Here is an 18,360-nt window from a genome sequence, read left to right on the forward strand (position 1 = left end):
CCAATACAAAGAGAGATGATCAGCCAGGCTGTTAACCACCCCACTCAAGGCTTTCATCCTGTCCTGTTCTGAAATTCATAGTCAGTATCATTAATAATATTCTTTCAGAGTTATCCACTTTAACAGTTTGATTCAATAACTCCAGAATTTCTGTAAAGAACCATCTAAGAAGCAAACGTCAGCTAAGTAGTTAACACAATCAAAAGGCAGATATACCTAGTCAAGCAAAAATCCAGCCTAACTCCATGCTGACTACAACTTCCAGTTTCTCTGAGTGTACTCAGCTCTCCTGCATGTTTGTAGTGGGCTGACCAAGACAGCAGCTAAGTACCCACCCAGATGCTCACTCCCTCCCCTCCCAGCAGGAGAGGGGAGAGCAAAAGCGAGAAAACCCATGGGTCAAGATGAAGACAGTTTAATGAGTGAAGGAAAGAGAAAAAAACCCTAGGTGATGCAAAAGCAATTACTCACCACCTCCCACAAGCAGAACAGTGCCCAGCCAGTCTCTGAGCAATGGCTACTTTGGAAGACCAATCCCCCCTGTTTAATGCTGAGCATGACATTATATAGTATGGGTATCTCAGGTCAGCTTGGAACAGTTTTCCTGGCTGTGTCCTCTCCCAACCTCTTGCTCTCCCCCAGCCTACTTGCTAGGGGCAGTGGGGTGGTGGTGCGGTGGGCAGAGTGAGAAATGGGAAAAGCCTTGATGCTGTGCAGCACTGTTCAGCAATAGCTAAACCACTGGTGTGCTATCAACATTGTTTCAGTCACAAATCCAAAACACAGCTCCTACAGGCTGCTATCAAAAAAGTTAACTCCATCCCAGGCAGACCCAGTACAGTACTACTTCCAAGGCCACATGCTCGAGCACTGAACTGGCTTACTGCTGCTTAGTGTCATTCCCTGGTTTTATTATTTGTCCTGAATAAATGACTTGATCTCGTAAATGAAGCAACCACCACAAACAGTCCAGAGATCACTGCAACCCTGAAATGGAGATTTTCATTAGTGGCAAGCAAACTTTTGCGGCTAATTTTTCCTTTTTGTCTACAGCATCCTTCATGTCTGGTCTCCCCAAAGACCAGAAGCCAGAGAAGTTCCGTTATATGTCAGTAGCTCCACCACAGCTGCAGGGGTGGGCTGGTGGGCCCCATCCTGATCTGTCAGCGAAGTCAGAGCAGTGGATGTATGCTATTACTTCCCTCCTTCCCCTCCTCTGTAAGAGACATCCCATCATCCCATGGGCACTTCACAGTGTCTAAAGATACAGGAGCAAATTAGATAAGGATTGTTACCAAGTAACCAGCTCATCTCTTTCTCCTCTGTTTTCTACTTGAGGGAAAGTGGTGTCCTTGTTGCCTGCTGTGCCCCTCCCAGCCAAGGTTTTAAGCTTGGTTAGGTTGCTGACTGGGTAAGCAGACCAACCTGCACCTGCTAACTGGCACCATCCAAACTGTGCTGTCTCATGGGGGGGTGCCTAAAGATTTCCTAGATGTTTTCCAAGTTGTCCTCTCTGCCTTGTCATCACTCAGGACTCTAGATATGGAAAAAGAAATAAAGAGGCCTGTATTCTTGCAAAGAAATTCAGCAGGAGAGATTTCAAAGCCTCAGTCAGTACTTTTTGTATCAAATCCATGACAGAAATACAGGGGAAGATACTGCTTGGGTTCATACATGTTTAAACTACAAGATGCATTTTTCTCTCATAACTATAAAATTTCATTAGGGTAAAACTGTTTTGAAGGATTCAAGTGCCATTTTTTAGACTACAGGAGACTTTCTTAAATTTTTATTATTGGAGAATGTTTATGACAGCAATTACAGAATGTCAAACTAAAGAACTCTACCTCTGGGACACAGAATGACTTTTAACCCTGCTCAGCTTTGCCTTGTCATATGTTTGATAATAATAATTAAAGTCACCCTGGGCTGAAGGGATACTCTGCTGGTAGTCAGAGAGAAAGCAAGCAGTCCTGGAGACGTGTCATACCTCCTGTATTCATATTCTGGTAACACGCTGAACTACAAGGTCACTTTTAGACAAGGTCTGATGAAAGCCAGGATTCTTTAGTGATGTCGAACAGGGCAAGAGGCTAAGACAAGCATAACATACAGACATATTGGTCTGTGCTGAACCCATAAGCTGTATTTGTCACATTTTTTTGATAAAATAAAAAATCTTCACATTTACAATCAGGAAAAAAAAAATAGCAAGTCCCTTATTTGCAAAGTCACTGAGAAGATCTGTTCTGGCTTCCACACCTAAGCAATTATGCAGGTTACATGCATGAGAAATCCTTTAATGTGAACTAGGGGTAACTGCCAGATTTGAAGTGTGAGATGCACCATATAGAGTGGAGGCAAGTTCTGCTGAGGAGACAGTGACTTTGAAGAGACATGGTAGGTGACCAAATGGATATGGAACTTTACAGTCGATGTGGCTGCCAACGCAGAAGATGATCCTTGTGTTATTTAAAAAGATTATTAAGTCCAAAATCATATTGCATCTAAGCAGGACACCTGTGGCATTATTGCAGGAATAGTACATGAATTCCTGATACCAGATTTAGACAGAAAGAGATCAGGAGTCATTAAAAGCAGACACAGATCAGGAAAGGCTGTCTTAAGATTCTTTATCTATTTATCAAAGACTAAGATGTGTATTAGAGTCATGATATGAGATCCTTTATTCTAGATTAGAAAAATGTAATAAAATAAAAAGTGATTGAATCTAATGTCAGATAAATTTAAACTAGAAATAAGGCAAAATTAATTAAAAATTGAACACCTTATAAAAAGGCAAATTAACGTTCAGCACTTGAAGTTCTGAAAGATAAAATAATATACTGTAGATCAGCCTAAAACTATTTGCTTGGTGTAATCATCATTGGATGAAAACCTAGAGGGTATTCAGAAATTTGGACCAGAGAGCTACAGTGCTCCATCTGTCCTTAAAATCACGACTCAATAAAGATTCCTGGAGAATGCAAGTTAAATCCTGCATTATTCCTGGGTACTTTCTTCCGATTAGTGGATTAAAACAGAATGGAAGTGATGTAGCAAAACAATTTTCCACTGTAAAAGATAAACTGTGTGCAGAAAATATCTAGTTAATTAAATAATGGTTGGAATTATTTTACAAACAGAAGAAATCCATTTTGTAACATGCTAAATTAGCACTTGGAAACTGGATTTTACATTACATGACTAAATACTATTTTTGGAGTACAGAGTATGCATTCTGTCACTACCATGCACTTCTCTGAATTACTGTATTCACGGGCAGAATAAATGCTATGAGTGCAACATGAGAGGGATGAATAGTTGACAAAGTAACAGAAATTTACTACCTGTATATGCAAGAACATGAAGTACCACATGCATTTTTTTTATTATGTCTGTAACCAAGCAGCCAAAGGAAATACAATGAATGCTTTTTTCTGAAAACTGTTTTCTTAAAATAATTTTGAGCTTAAGGAGTGAAAAATCTTACCTGCAAACATATTGCCAGGTTAACTCTACAGCCAAGTGATGTGCTGACAGCCCGTGGATGGAGACCAAGGTCTTTAAATAATTTTGAAAATGACTGAGTAAGAGCTATCCGAGGTCGTTCTTCAGCCACTACTACACATGTCCGTACACGTGAAAGGTCCAGTCCCCTTGCCTAAAAAGAAGTTAAAATGTAACAAAAGCCACAAATGGACAGATTTAATGAAAAAGTTAGTAGTACTTAAGTGTATTGTGATTCAAGAGGAATAGCAGAATACAGGCCAAGGTGCCAGTATAATTTACAACTTTCCTGGACGCCGGATGGCCAGATGACAGCCTAATAGCTGTAGAAGAGCAGACATACCTGCTTGTCATCTCAGTGTTAGCACATAGGAAGAGATGGGTATGCTAATTCTGAAGGGAGGCAATGCTATTTCCTAATATTAATTCAGAAAGCCAGTGAATAACAGCAAACAGGAAGCAGTGTCTAGCCTTAGAAAAGCTGATTAGGAAATTATTAAACGAGGATGGTTAAGGGCTGGAGACATTGTAAATATCAGTATCCTAAGATATAATTTATTTCAGTAGCATACTGGAAATTCTAGATCATTTCATCAATGTAACTGGCCACGTGGCTTTTAATTTTGGGGGGGGGAAAAAATGCCCACCCCATACAATGACAACCCACTTAAAACAATACAGTACTTTTAATAAGTGATTATTGAACTACAGGGGCCAAAACCAAACTAGTACTTCATACAATCAAGGAATTCATAAAACATAATATTCAACATAATATTCTTCGGGTCTCTTGCACGTTTACAACTTTGTTTTCCAACACTTGCCTATCAACATAGGCTGCAACACAGAACAGAAAGCTTAGGTAAATAAAAGCCTTCCCTTGATGTTTAAAAGCCTCGGGATCTGAAAGAGACTGACTGATATTCGAGTATAGACTTTGGCACGGAATAACACAGGTTCTGCAGAAGCTGCCCTCGCCCTCCGATGCCTTTCTCTCGCTGCAGACATTTAGCACAGCCCTTCAGGGCAGGAAGGGCTCTCAAACCCCACCCTGCAGACGCCAGTTTGTGCAGGACAGCAGAATTACTCACCTTCAGTGACTCTGTTTGCGAACCGAGTCCCTTAGTACAAAGCTCCATGACTGAATAGGAACAAAAAGTGTCTCTCACTTTGTACTGACTCACGGCAAGAAGCCACAGAGCAGGATTTGTCTCCAGTTCTGAGGGGGGAATCAAAATAGACTGGTGTCCTGAATAAACGCTGTAAAGACACAAGATTCGTTAATGCATGCTAAATGCCTGCCCCCGCAGATGTTAATACAAGCTATGGGGTACTAGAATACAAAGTTTATCACAGTGCTGGATGAACCATGTAAAGTCTCACAGTGCTCTACAGGTCCAGCAGTTTAACGTGAAGTTTAACTGGTTTTTGCTTCAGAGTCTACGAGGAATCATGAGGAATGCAGACAGAACATGCTCCTAAAATACTAATTTATTCAAAATGCCTGTAGACTTTGCTGTTAGAACTGTACTGAAGAGAGCAAAATAGCTTGGTTATTAATGGTGCTAATAAACAGTATTATAATATCAACAAAAATTATGTGTTGCTGACAAATAATTAAGATTGGGCAATTACCATTTTAAGATACCTTGATTAGAAGAGTACTTGATTACTTAATATGGAAATAACCTCTCTCCTGCTGAGGCAAGCAAGAGGTTTGCAATCACTTTCAAGGAGTAAACTTGGCCCCAATTTAACAATCCTTGTGGCTTCAGATTTCTTCTGTGGAAGTTTTATGAACTTTTAAAACCCAAATATACTACCTCTCTTGTTTACTGGATACCCTGTGAGTATAAGTGTTAAGAAAAGACACTTATCAGGGTCCCTGAAGGAAACAATTCTGTCCGAGCTAATTTCCCTGGTACCAAAGATTGTCCCCAAGGGAAAAAAGTATTCCCAATTTGATTTTATTTCCCATGGGTCCTATGTTGTTCATTCATCTCAGACAGGCAGATTTACCATCAATTTTACAGTTCCTTCACATCTTAATTTGTGATTTGTAGCTATATCAAATCAGAATGGTCATAGCATAAAACCCCCAACACAGAAGTTCTGAGAAAGGACCATAAAGCCCCAGAGATTTATGACGCACATGGGAGAAATTAATTTGTGACTTGAAAACTTGAAATGCCGGCTTGGTAAAGTACAGCTGACGTTTTCAAATCCAAGTGCCCGAGGTAAGACACGAAATGGAACTTTAATTTCAGGAGTACGAACATCTCTCTATAACTAACACACTTTTGCAGTTCTTGAAGATATGTTGCTCACTAGCTTCCCTCTTTGGTGAGTGCTCCCACTCCTCCCCCAAACCCAGGTGAGAATGCTTTCAAAAGCTGTGCAATTTAGAAGAAGGTTTGTGTGACCTGGATGCCTTTACTCGGTACAATAAAGGCATAAAAGGTGTACAAGCCCAGCCACAATGGCAGTTAATGATCCAAACAGTTTAGGTCTCTGCTGGAGTATGAGCCAGAGGTTGTCATGGAATATGTATGAACTACAGTTAAAATAATTTCATTTATCATACAATAAAAAAATTATCTTTGACTGCCTGTCCACATTTACACCACTCCTGGTGATTTATGACCAGTGACTTACTACAAATTGATCTGTTCTCAATATGGCTGACATAACGACTATAGCGCAGGATGGTCAAATGAAGCATTATGCTTTTATGTTGCTTTTACAGAATCAGAATAAAGGATGACTGAACCCTGAGCATGTGCTTTATAAACATTTGAAAAAATATGTTGGCAAAGTTACCTACGCCTGCAAGGAGTATGCCCTGAGCTCAAGTGACAGATCAAACCCAGCTAGGGAGTAGCAACAGTTTATACTATAAATACTACTACACTCTTTCTTTCTCAGCCAATTCTATTAAGTTTTTCAGAGAAGGCCGAAAGGTCTTAGTTCTTTGCAAATTTAAGGTTAGGGTCCCACAAACAATCAAGGTGTGTGGTATGTCTGGTAAATATCTAATTCTTACAAACAGGTAGCTGTAACCACTCGAGTAAGAACCTGGGATGGGCTGCAAACTGCATGAATATGGTACACAGAGATTCAGCATCAAAGCCTTCCCCCTGTCCCTAAACTCCTCTTGTTGATGCAACCAATAGCAGAAGAAAAAAAAAAAAAAGAAACAACAACTACAGAATAATAAACAAGCTGCCAGGGGATCAAATGTGGGAGAATTATTACTCAGAACCATATAAAGACCCCTTAAGTGCCACTTATTCAACATCCCAAAATAAAAACAAAATCAAAAGAACAAACTTTATCCCTGTACTGAAAAGTGCACACAAAAACTCCACAGTAATAAGGGAGGAAAAAGCTGTATTGCTTTTAGTGGAAAAAAACACAGATTTGATTCCAAGGAAATAGTCCAAAATGGTGGAATCTGAGAATATGGATTTATATCAAAGACAAATCTTTTCCCCCTCAGTAACACTAATGAGTGGGAGTGAACTGTCTACCTTTCTTGATCAGCTTGGGCTGGACAAGTAAGCAAGACGTTTGTATTTGCTTTTAACCTCCCACCAGCAGCCATGCAGCAAAGCATGAGGATCTGGGCAAAATAACCCCGTCTTCTCCAGACTGAGGGAAACAAAAACCCTTACGATCAGACTTTGACTGAAAAATCACTCTGATTAGGCAGAAATAAATCAGATGTTGCTAGTACCTTTTCTGATCTTTATGATCCCTAAGAAATACTAAAGAGTCCAGAATTAAACTGTAGAGCAGCAGAAAATATCTAGCAGGAAGGAAACTTTCTGTGGTGCAGAACCTCAGATGTGTGTTGCTCTCGTCCATAGTACATACATCTACAGAAAGATACCACGCCTGGAAACTTGATGACCAACACAGGCTTTGGCTACCAAGCTACGGTTTAATAAACCACGCTTATCAACTGATTTGCTAGAGCAGCTGGTGGAGCTAGAAGACCTACAAAGACATATGTCTGGGGTGAACGTGCCAGTTCCAGAGCTGAAGTGGTTTGCAGCACCCAGCTGCCACTATGTCAGTCATAACTTGGCTCACCTCCTTGAATCAACTCAGAAGCATTATGCAGGTTTTGTGAATCACTCCAAGCAACAAAATGTTCCTGGTAGCTGCACATCCTTGCAAATCCGCATATTTTATACTTCCATGTTGACCCCTGCGAAGCTGTATGTCACCAATGTTTTGGTGGAGAGAAGCTGAGGAAAAACAGCTACTCCCTTGTATAGCTGGTTGAAACATTTCTACAACTCTGGTGGTTTCGAATCACTGTTAGATGTTAGAGGGTGTTTGCTTAGTTTTAATGCCACCAGTCAAGCAGAGGACCACACACTTGAACAGACTGCAGCTGTGGAAGGCTGCTTTGGAGACGCTGGATATAGCTAGATGTGGTCCCAAACCTACTGGAAATTCTGTCAGTGCTGCCTCTGTGTAATTCTAGGTATGGTAGAGATGTTTGGTAGGCACATCTAGGTACGGTACATTCTAGATATGGTAGAGTTAATCCCGAAACTGAGGCGCTAAACAAATAGACAGTTACATCTCACCTTGAAACGTGATAGTCATCAAGAGATGATTAAGCTGTCAGCTTTGCTACTCTCATACTGGAAGCAACAAAACCATGGTGAACACTGTGGCATCAGGGGGATCAGATGGGATATTAGGAAAAGTTGGGGGTTTAAATATAAATTGTAGAAGCTAAAATTACCATTCTGAAATTGCAGCTATGTATGATATATTGGAGTAGGTGCAAGAATTCAGTTATATAAATATTGGGAAGGAACTGAAGCAAGATAGTTTCTTCCATCACTGTAGAAACCTACTGTCACAAAAGTAACTCTGTCTCCTGACGGAAGTCTTGTAACGGGAGTAGACACAGTGCAGAACTGCAGAGACTAGCTGACAGACCTGGACATCTGTTTATCAGTCTCCACCATTTTTAGGAAATACAAAAGGAGCAGACAAAAAAGACGACAAAAAAGGAGAGTGACTACAGAGCACCCCTGCATCATCTTGTCACGATGACATTTAGGATGCAGATGCAGAGTGAAATGCTGCGGTAGTTGAGGTGGGAGATCACCTTTTAGAAATGCTCTCTTCCTTTAGAGGACTGCAAAGCAATCGGGGGGAAAAAAGGGTATTCACATGGTGGACGAGTCTTGGATTTTGGCAGTAAGTGAAGAGCCTTGTCTGCCTGCACTAAGCAAGGGCTGCCCAAGGACAGGAACACTCCAGTTAAATGCACCAGGATGTATTTTGGTATGACGGCACCATCTGATCACAACACCGGTACCACCGCCTGCCAGGCTGTTTTGGCAGTGTACCTGGAAGGACATCTTGGCACTTAACTGTTCCACTGAATCAAAGATTTACCCCATGCTGTGCTGATGCAGATTAACAGTCAAGTCTGAGGTTTTATTATAGTTCCAGAAATTTCAGCAGGGCAATAAATGCTGACAAATGGCAACTGCAATTTGCAATTGCATTCTGGCAGGCTGCTGACCTGCCACTGCCCTTACTTTTGGAGTCCTTCTCAGGTGGTATCAGCTGAATTCCCACTTAACTGCAGGAGGCAGGTAGGTACTGCTGAGTCTTGTAAGTAGATGTATTTAGTTTCTGCATTTCTAGAGATAATACTTGGGATTTGGTGATGAGGGAGAGGTACGGGAACTGAGCAATTGCCAGAGCCCAAAATAGCTGAGTTGCCATGCCTATAATTCAAAGTCTGTGAAAAGAGTCTGCGTGTCGAGGAAACCCAAATGGGACTGAACAAAAGCCTTCACAATTAGCTGGACCAGACCTTGTATGAAGGACAGTAGAGGTCACAGAGCAGAGTATTTGTGCATATGTCTGCCCTAGGCTTCACAGGACTTGGGCCAAAATTAAATCTTCAGTTCTGCTGCAGACCCACTACACACACCGAAAAGGGGCTTTTGGAGAACAAGTAAAGGACTTCGCACTACCTGCAGAATCCAAGATGTGCAGCTGGCATACAGTGCACTAGCAGCAAGACTGAACATGGTAAGCAGATAAGCAACCAGTACTGAAGAGACACAGGTATCTCACAAAGAAGTTTAACTAATGCACAGTGAAAGACATTATTGCATCAGGCACACAGATTTTCCCCAAAAGGAAAAGATCTCACCCATAAATCTTGATAGGCTTCCGGTGCTGAGAATAGGTCCAGTCTTTACAATTTCCACATCAGAGTACTGGGAGCCGGCGAAAGTGGTGCTCCAACCCAGCACTTTGCTGTAACTCAAGCTCTGGTGCTGGTACTCCAATCAGATACCCCCAAGTCACTGGTTCCCACTGAAATGGCAGTATTTTGTCCCTGTAGTGCCTGCACCACCTGCTGGGACAGTGTTGTCTGCCCAGAATGACAGCCAGAGGTTAACTCCAACTTCTCATCACTGGCACGTCTTCAAAAGGCCTTAGCCTCCCCCTTCCAGAGACATGTTTCAGCAATCTCTGAGCCTGACAAGGGAAGCTTTCTTAACACGGGTCCAGGTTGCTCCAGGGCACTTCTGAACTGTTATGTAGCTTTTTATTGGAAAGTGTGTTGCTGACTGCTCCTGAGCACAAACACATCACCTGGCAGCACCAGGAGTGGGAATCATACACTCTGTGGAACTGGAGTGCTCAGGGCCACTTCAACACAAAGTCCCTTTATCTAAATACGTAAAGCAGGTGAGCAAGTGCTAAAAATTTGGCCACTGTTTCTATTTCGTATTGAAGAAAAAAGAGAGATGTCTTGCCCTGCATGGAGGACAGCCTGAGGTAAACTGGAGGATGCAGATGGCAGTGCCATTTCTGTTGTCACTGGCATTAGAGACATCCTAAGGCTGAATGCATCCAGCTCAGTTCATTATAGCACAGTTTGTAAGCCCCTGCTCAGACCTGAGGACCACTCAAGTGGTGTCTTAGCAACACTCCCCCCCTTGTCCCAGCTACTGCCCCACGTACTGGCAGGTCTACAGAGAGGTGGAGTTAGTCAGTCTGTCAGCGCACCTCAGAACTTGCATATCAAGGTAACTCAGGGCTTTCAGCTGCCCTTGAACCTTCTAGACTTGAGGCAGGTTTAACAGACCTATAGTAATGTGGAAGAAACGCAGATTGCCTCTTTCACAGATTGCCACTGGCTAAAGACTCCACTGGAAACAGGCACATGGCATTGTGTGGACAGATGCACCTTTACATTCCCCTGCCCCGCTTACACACTTCACAAAACAGGAGAGAGATGGTTATGTTCATGTCCTTCACTTCCCATGTCAGAATTACCCTTTTCCGGTGTGGCATTTAGGCTTCTTTATGCAGTCTTACCTTTAATTTGCTATAAATAGGCTGAAATTGTGTGAAATGCTCATGCCTACCAGATATCTTCAAGTTTGCCTGAAACCCCTAACAATAATTAGTTAGTTGTAGCACACTAAAGTTTTCTAAAATTCAGTTCTCATGTTAATGCGGCAATTCCTTGCTTACTTCTTGCACAGTTCCACCTGTTCGGTTAATAAGAAACCTTGCAGTCTCTTGCTCCAGAAGCTCTCTGGCAGCAAGGCTGGGGACTTAAGCTTGTGGCTACAGAACAGAGACAGCAGGAGCAGGACAGGAGAAAGCCACTTTGCTGCACCTTACCTGGAAAGCCTTCCCAAGATCACTTTATAGCATTCATGCCATTTTTTATGTAGCTACTGTGGACTTGAAAATTCAGTTATTTTAAATCCAGACTGAGTCTTACTGACTTGCACTATTACAATCTCACTTTGTGAGAATATGTATAAAATTCATTATAAATTATGAATGTACTTCATTTTAATTTGAGCAAGGACAATTCTATCTTCCAGTAGTAAAAGCGGAACTGCAATATGGGTTGGCTTAGCTGGCCTAAAATGGAGGGAAAATTCTTATTCTATTGCACCATTCAGCAACTATCGATGAAATAAATCCTCACTAACAAAATGCAGAATGCTCTATTCTGCCCCACAGTGAGCACCACTAAGATAGGGACATCTTAATTTCAGGAAACATTTTTGAACAATGAGATTTAGTATTGATTTTTTTACATTGGAGGACACTTTTATTTTTTTTCTTTTAAAGAATGTAATAAATTTTAAAATGTAATGCAACCCAGGTCAGAATACCAGGATCACCCTCTTAGAATGGAGAAATGACATCATTAAAGAGAAAAACACAAAAATAAGGTATTCTTTTATTGAGCCATTAGTAAGAACCTGTTAAAATTAGTAAGTTTGGAGTTTGTGAACTCACAACAGGGCTGATGACTGCTGCCGCACCCAGGACGTGCTGTTCAATGACAAAGGTTCCAAGGAAACCCTGCTGGAGCATGCAGCCAGTTTAGAGGCAACATGGTAAATTCCATTTTTTAAAAAATGTATTGCTCTGCTTTGCAAGGTTTCTTTTCTTTATTATTTCATGCCCTTTAGGTCATAAAATAATAAATTTTTTTAAAAATAAAAACTTTGCAAAACTATGCAATATATTCTAAACTTACCAAAGGGCTCCATGCTCCAGCAGCTTTCCTAAGTAGCTTTGACCTCACAGAATGGGGCATTCTGGGGCACCGCAGTGGAGCAGCCCAGCACAACGTCTAAGCACCTACAATGGGGGATAAAAGGTTAGTTTTTCTTTTATTCCTTAGTCAATGCCTCCTTTGGTCTAGTTAATAAAGGGTTTAAAATGTACTTGTCATTTTAGCTGCACCCAGCACAGGAGGTTGCTTTCTCTTCCTGCTGGGCTCCTAAAATGTTAGTTCCTATTTAACGCTCAAAACCCCCTAGCTGATCAAAAATTGAAGATCTAACTTCATTTGCATATGCCATTAGAAGTATTAATTTAGTTAGTGGGAGTGGTGACACAGAATCATACTTTACAGTAGAATCCTCTGAGGTAGAAATCTGGGCTGTGAAATGTTGGGGAGGATTTATGTTAAGCTACAAAGAGTAAAATGCAAACTTGCAAAGCTTTAAGTTACAAAGAGTCCAATAACATCCACAATGTATTTTTTGCTATCACATCCAATAATACTAATTTCTAAAATAGTAATGGAAATTAAGTTTGTAAGTGGAATTAAGGGAGCTGTATCTGATGTCAGATTTCTCTAAAAGACAGTCACAATTCAAGCAACCTGCAATTTTTCTGGTTTTATAGGAAGAGGACATCAGTGGCAAGGAAGAGATTGACATGATGGTTCATGTTGCTGGCCTGATCTCAGTTCCTTCAACTCCCTCACTTCTTTTCTCTTCTTTGAAAATGGTATAAAATTTTCTATTCCTACTACAAGCTACAGACAAGCACAGACCTTGATTGATTGCTTTCTCCCAAAGGCTTGCTGCCTTAATTCACCTGCCAGACATAAAAAATCTTCTTCTCCTAAAAGGCTGAATATTAGCAGTATTGGTAAGGACCTAAGGGCAGCAAATGCTTATTTGTTGCAAATACGGTTCTGGAAGAACCAAAAATTCCTGTATTCACAAGAGTCATGAGCACCACAAATTACTTGGATTTTGGACAGGTCAATATTTATCTGTATTTTATGGCTCTATCGTGATGGTGCATGGAAGTTATTCTTGGATGCTCCATGTATCAACATTATTCCATACAATAATACACTCCTCAGCTGAACTCTCCTGTGGTGCTCTCAGCCCTTCCCTAGTCTCACTGAATGCACCATTGCAGATGTGGCTTAGTTCCCAGCCTAAACAGTGTTGACATCAGGACATGCTGGAACTCATATGCCTATATAAAAAATTTTCTTAAAATTTTAAAAATCCTAAAAAAAATCAGCACTTAAAAGAATTAACTTAAAAAGAGTGATTTGTTTAAAATTTCAAAATTTCTGAAAGGTGTCTTGACATTTTTTTTGTAGCCTCAATATTTTTATTTATTTTTGTGTTGGGGAAATAAGACATTGGAAAGAAATGATTTTTCAAAATGAAGAAACCTCTAATCCCTACATAAAATCTGAAACAATATCAAGACAAGTATAGTTTAAATCAAGAAAGGCTGATCAAGAATGAGTAAGATAATACTGTTAATCTTAGGCCCATTTAATATTTAATAAGAAGTATTTTAAAGGGGCAAAAAACCAGACCAATAGCCTTCCTTCAAATAAACAATAATCACTGAAAACAAATTGTTGCAGTTGCTTCCTTCAGGTATTTAATAAATTGGTAAAATTTTATCCAGGGTGTGTATATAATATATATAAAAATATATATAATTACATAAATATATATATAATTATAATTATTTTTTATATATATATATATCTATAGATAGATAGATAGATAGATAGATAGATAGATAGATAGATAGATAGATATGTAATCCAAAGTATTTCCCTGGATGATCTTCATTTTTGTAACTAAAACCAGCAGCACTGCTAGTGCCAAAGAATTTCCTATGGAAGGAGCAAAGATGTCAGACTTCTGTGACGCTGAGATGTCTTCATAAAAATGTGTTCCATTAACATTCCAATAGCTCTTTCCCCTTGCCTCTGCATCAACCCAGAAGACTTAAAAAAAAATAATCGACAGAACTGTTTTCAGTGCTGAACTGTAACTTCCCTGGAGTATAGAGACTGACAGAACTGTTAAATTCCTAAACTCCTTGTTAAAGAAAAAAGCTGATTCACATTTCACTAGAAATGCCTTTTTCTGACAGCTTTGGTACTGCCATAGAAGTATCCTGCAAGAAAACATACTTCCATGTCTCTGCAAAAATCACATCCATAAGTCCCACAAATGAGGAAGTCCCCAATATCTACTTGTGCTTTCGGATTAGAGAATAAAAAAAGAGTACATCACGAAACCACTTCCTTGAGGTAGTATTGGTAGAGCTCTGTCTTCATCAAACAAAACTAGCCAGACTCTGCAGAGACAGCAGTAAAACAGCAGGAGGTCAATGAGCAGCCTTTTTGATGCTCTGCACTTGTAAGTCTAAATACCTACGGCCATGCCCCGCTCAAAGAAAGCATATTCTCCGTACAGCACTCTCCATACAGCTTCCAGCAATTCCAATTGCCTATGTGAGTCCCAGAGGAACTGTCTGTTCTTCCTGTCCTTTTATGATTCACATCATCCAGTTTGTTGTGTTATAGTACAACAGAAACAGTATTTTAAAAGGTTGAGAAGAAATCTCACCTGCAGAGGCACCAGAGGACAAACCCAAGTCCACAGTAGGGGTCCAAGCAGATAGCAACTTCTCTGGAGGGATAAAGCTCACACTGCAGCTTAATAGAACGACAAAAGGCACTAGTGGCTGCATGAGACATCTGAAAGACAACAGCAAAGTAATTAAAATGATCGACTATGTCATTCAGAAGGCTCATTCCCAAACTGCGCCAAGTGCTTAAATCAGTTACAGGATAAAGAAAACAAATAAATATTGATGTTGTGCTCTATGTAAACACACGTGTAATTTATATCTAAGGAAGCATAATTCTCCTTCAAGAGGGCATCCAAATAACTGTGAAAGGGGAGGGGAGACAGAATGAATAAGTTTGAAGTGATTTAGGGAGAAAGCTGTGAGTGGTTTAAGTATGTGCTCCGAGCTTTATGCAAAGCTAATGATAACAAGCTAAATTTTCTGCAAGAATAAAGGAATAAATGACTGCAGGATCTCAGTGAAGTATTTTGCTGATCATCAGTAATATATTTCTAAGTACACGTTTCATAGTACAATAAATAAAAAATGCCAATGCACTTCTTAAACTGAAGAGGATTTTGCATGTGAAAAGGTACTAAGGACCTCATAATTCATTGATAAAGACCCTTGGTAAAGTTAGTAAAGTTTCTGTAAAATGTCTTCATGTTATCCAGCTTCTAACTGAGAAACAAGCTCTTAAAATCTTGGTAGGAAAGCTCTCAGAGATAAAACATGCAGAAAATAGAAACAACAACAACAAAAAAAAGATCAAAGGGAAATTCTGAATATTTTTCTATGTTAGGGTGTTTCCCACACTCACCCATCTTGGCTTAGAAGTTCTAACTACAGCGGGGACAGAATTACATCGTTCAATCTTTGTCCTCTTTGTTAATAACAAAAAAGAGACCTATGTTAGAAATACAGCCTGGATAGGATTTAACTCATCTAACCTTTGATCTCTGCCACATACTGAGCTACCTGCTTTATATACTGTTAGAGTCAATGGAGTGGAACAGGCACTTGGGAGGTAAAATTTATTTGATCTTAAGGTAAATGGGAATAAAGCTCCAGAAGTGACTTTGTCTCCACTGCCAACGCGAGCCATAACTGAGGCTGGACATGTTCCAAGTGATGAAAAAGGACAGGCTCAAAACAGGTGCCCATACGCTGTTAACTCTAACTCAATCAAGACTACTTTTTCACACAGGACCAAACTGAACTCTACAAGTCCAGAACTAGTTTCATACTGTGAATTTTTGCACCACACTGGGTGCAAACTATTGAAAAAGTTCAGAGTAAATGTAACTGGAATCTACTACTTCCAGTGATTACAAAACAACAGCTTTTCAGAAGCCACATAAATTGTTTAGCCATCTTTATAATTTAGCATCACTGTGTTATCAATATAAGCCTTGTGACTCTTACGATCCTTCTATCAAAAATTAATCACTAGTGATGATCTAGTAGATGGTAACTGTTTACACAAACCTGCTGAGTCAGTGATCAAGAGGCTTTTTGACCCAGATATCAGAAGTTAATTAATTCCTTGACAGATTTATCTGCATTTCCCTTTAGCCACATTAAGAAAAAGTTTGTCGACTTGCCCTGCCTTTGACCATCTTTGAAACTCTCCAGAAATGGACTCTGCATAGCTAGTAGTCATTTCTGCAAGTCTGATAAGGTGGGATTCAGACCTGATTTAATATTGATGACTGCATCTGAAACAATCATTTAAGGCCCCCTTTAGAAGAAATGAAGACTTATGTGACATTCACCCCACTCAAAAATAGATGTTTCAGGCAACTCAGATAAATTACACCCTAAAAGTCCCTGCTTCTCTCTGTTGTCTATTGAGGAGTCAAATGACCAGTCCACATATGTAGGCATTGTAGCTATTTGAAGTTAGATGAAAAGAATCTTCCAGATGAAATGAATCCTCCAGGAGTGTCCAGTATGTGACCATCAGCCAGCTCAGCCATTTAACTGTCAGTTGACTTTGAGCTGGCCACTTCACCACTCTGTGCTTCAAATTCTCCATCTGAAAACTGAGAAAATGATGCTTTCTTTGTTTATAAAGTATGCTGACAGCTTCTGAAAATAGATGGATGATGCCAAAGAGTATGAGGAATTCAATATAGGACATAAGTCTGATATGTCAGCAGAGATTGCTGAAGGAATCATAATCCTTGGATATAAACCAGACAGGCCTAAGGAAGTAAAAGGTAAGAATAAAAGAGTGATTTTGCCTCTGCCTGCGAGTAATATGTAAGTTAGCAGCTAGGTAAAACACTTTTGATGAATAGTGGCTAGGGGGTTGGAAAAAATGGTAGAACAGAGATTTAAAGAGCTCAACATGCCTGAGCTTATCAAACAAATGCATCAATTAATGTTTTACTGCTTAATCTAGTATTGTACCAAGTGAATATATCAGAGACATCAGCAGTTACCTCAATTGCATGAAGAAGAGAATACTGAAAACCAATAGCCAGTAACTGAGTTGTGATAAGGAGGAAACAATGAATGGGCACTGGAACAAGTAGAAAAAGGGTGACTAATTCTCATTTCCTTCATTAAATGGAACCAGTGGATGCATCAGTTGAAGAATGCTTCAGGCAGACAAGCTAGTAGTCTATCCACAGGGGTACTGGAATGAAATTTTTAGTCTGAGGAGGAGGAAAGGGGCTCAGTTCGCCACACACAGTACCATAGTGAGTACAGAAGAACTAATTTAATGTTAACGGAATCAAATAATGACAGCAAGGTAGGAAGCAATTCAATGTCTACTACCAAAAATCAGGAGGAGTTATAAATCAGGAGCAATGTACCACCTGCCAGCCAGGAGTGACAGCAGGAATGCCAGCTTTAACAGCAAGTCCCTACCTTTACCCCTGCTAGCATGCCAGTTGTGGAGACACTGAAGTCAAGGTAAGCAAGCATTTCAGGGTTAGAAGGTTTGTAGATCTGTGCAGGCCGCTTCTTTGGCAAATCGTCTAGTGAAAAGAGAGAAAGAAAATGTGTGTATCTTACTCCCACGACAGATAGACCTCTGAGTGCTTGACAAATACAATGATAAAAGAAGACACAGAGGTCCCCTAGCCTTAGTACTCACCTGTATCTAGTACTGGAGGCCATGTTCTGACATCCACTGCTGCTGCTGCCTCTCGCGACCGTAACAATTTACATATTAATTGTGTAGTCATTAAGCAGGCAGAGCGGCTCACCTAGGAATTTAAGAAATAAATAATAACGCAATGGGATACTGATTAATTCTCCCATGAAAATGAGCCAGATCATGATTTATTTTCTGCCAGAACAGGACACAGGTATATTAGCCTTATGTTTTCCAATCAGGAGGTAGAAAGATGCACAAAAAATGCAGCTCACAAAGCAGACAAAGTCATGTGAGTTTTACAAATTACATGAAAATAGCACTTTCAGAAGAGCATTGTAATGAAACTGAAGGCACCTTAATAGTGAGAATGTGCTTTTCCAACACATTATATCAGTTATGAACCCAGAATGCCAGTGCACAAGACTATGACCAAAACACGTCCTATGTGATGGTAATATATCTTGGTTGATAAACAATATTTTCACATAAACCAAAACCTAGCCTGACATTTATATGAA

General features: G+C 40.1%; 1 protein-coding gene across 3 annotated transcripts in view; it reads right to left on the bottom strand.

The window, feature by feature from the left end:
- Positions 1-18,360, bottom strand: part of DIP2C (disco interacting protein 2 homolog C) — a 324,943-nt gene that overhangs the window by 35,023 nt on the left and 271,560 nt on the right. For all 3 annotated transcript variants that reach the window (XM_037385751.1, XM_037385750.1, XM_037385753.1), the window contains 5 exons: positions 17,840-17,951; positions 17,611-17,720; positions 14,727-14,857; positions 4,602-4,770; positions 3,494-3,664 (listed from right to left, as the gene is read on the bottom strand). In XM_037385751.1, the coding sequence (XP_037241648.1) occupies positions 3,494-3,664; positions 4,602-4,770; positions 14,727-14,857; positions 17,611-17,720; positions 17,840-17,951 (693 nt within the window). The remainder of the gene's footprint in view (positions 1-3,493; positions 3,665-4,601; positions 4,771-14,726; positions 14,858-17,610; positions 17,721-17,839; positions 17,952-18,360) is intronic.

This window comes from Falco rusticolus, chromosome 4, assembly GCF_015220075.1.
Source record: "Falco rusticolus isolate bFalRus1 chromosome 4, bFalRus1.pri, whole genome shotgun sequence".
NCBI classification, from domain to species: domain Eukaryota; kingdom Metazoa; phylum Chordata; class Aves; order Falconiformes; family Falconidae; genus Falco; species Falco rusticolus.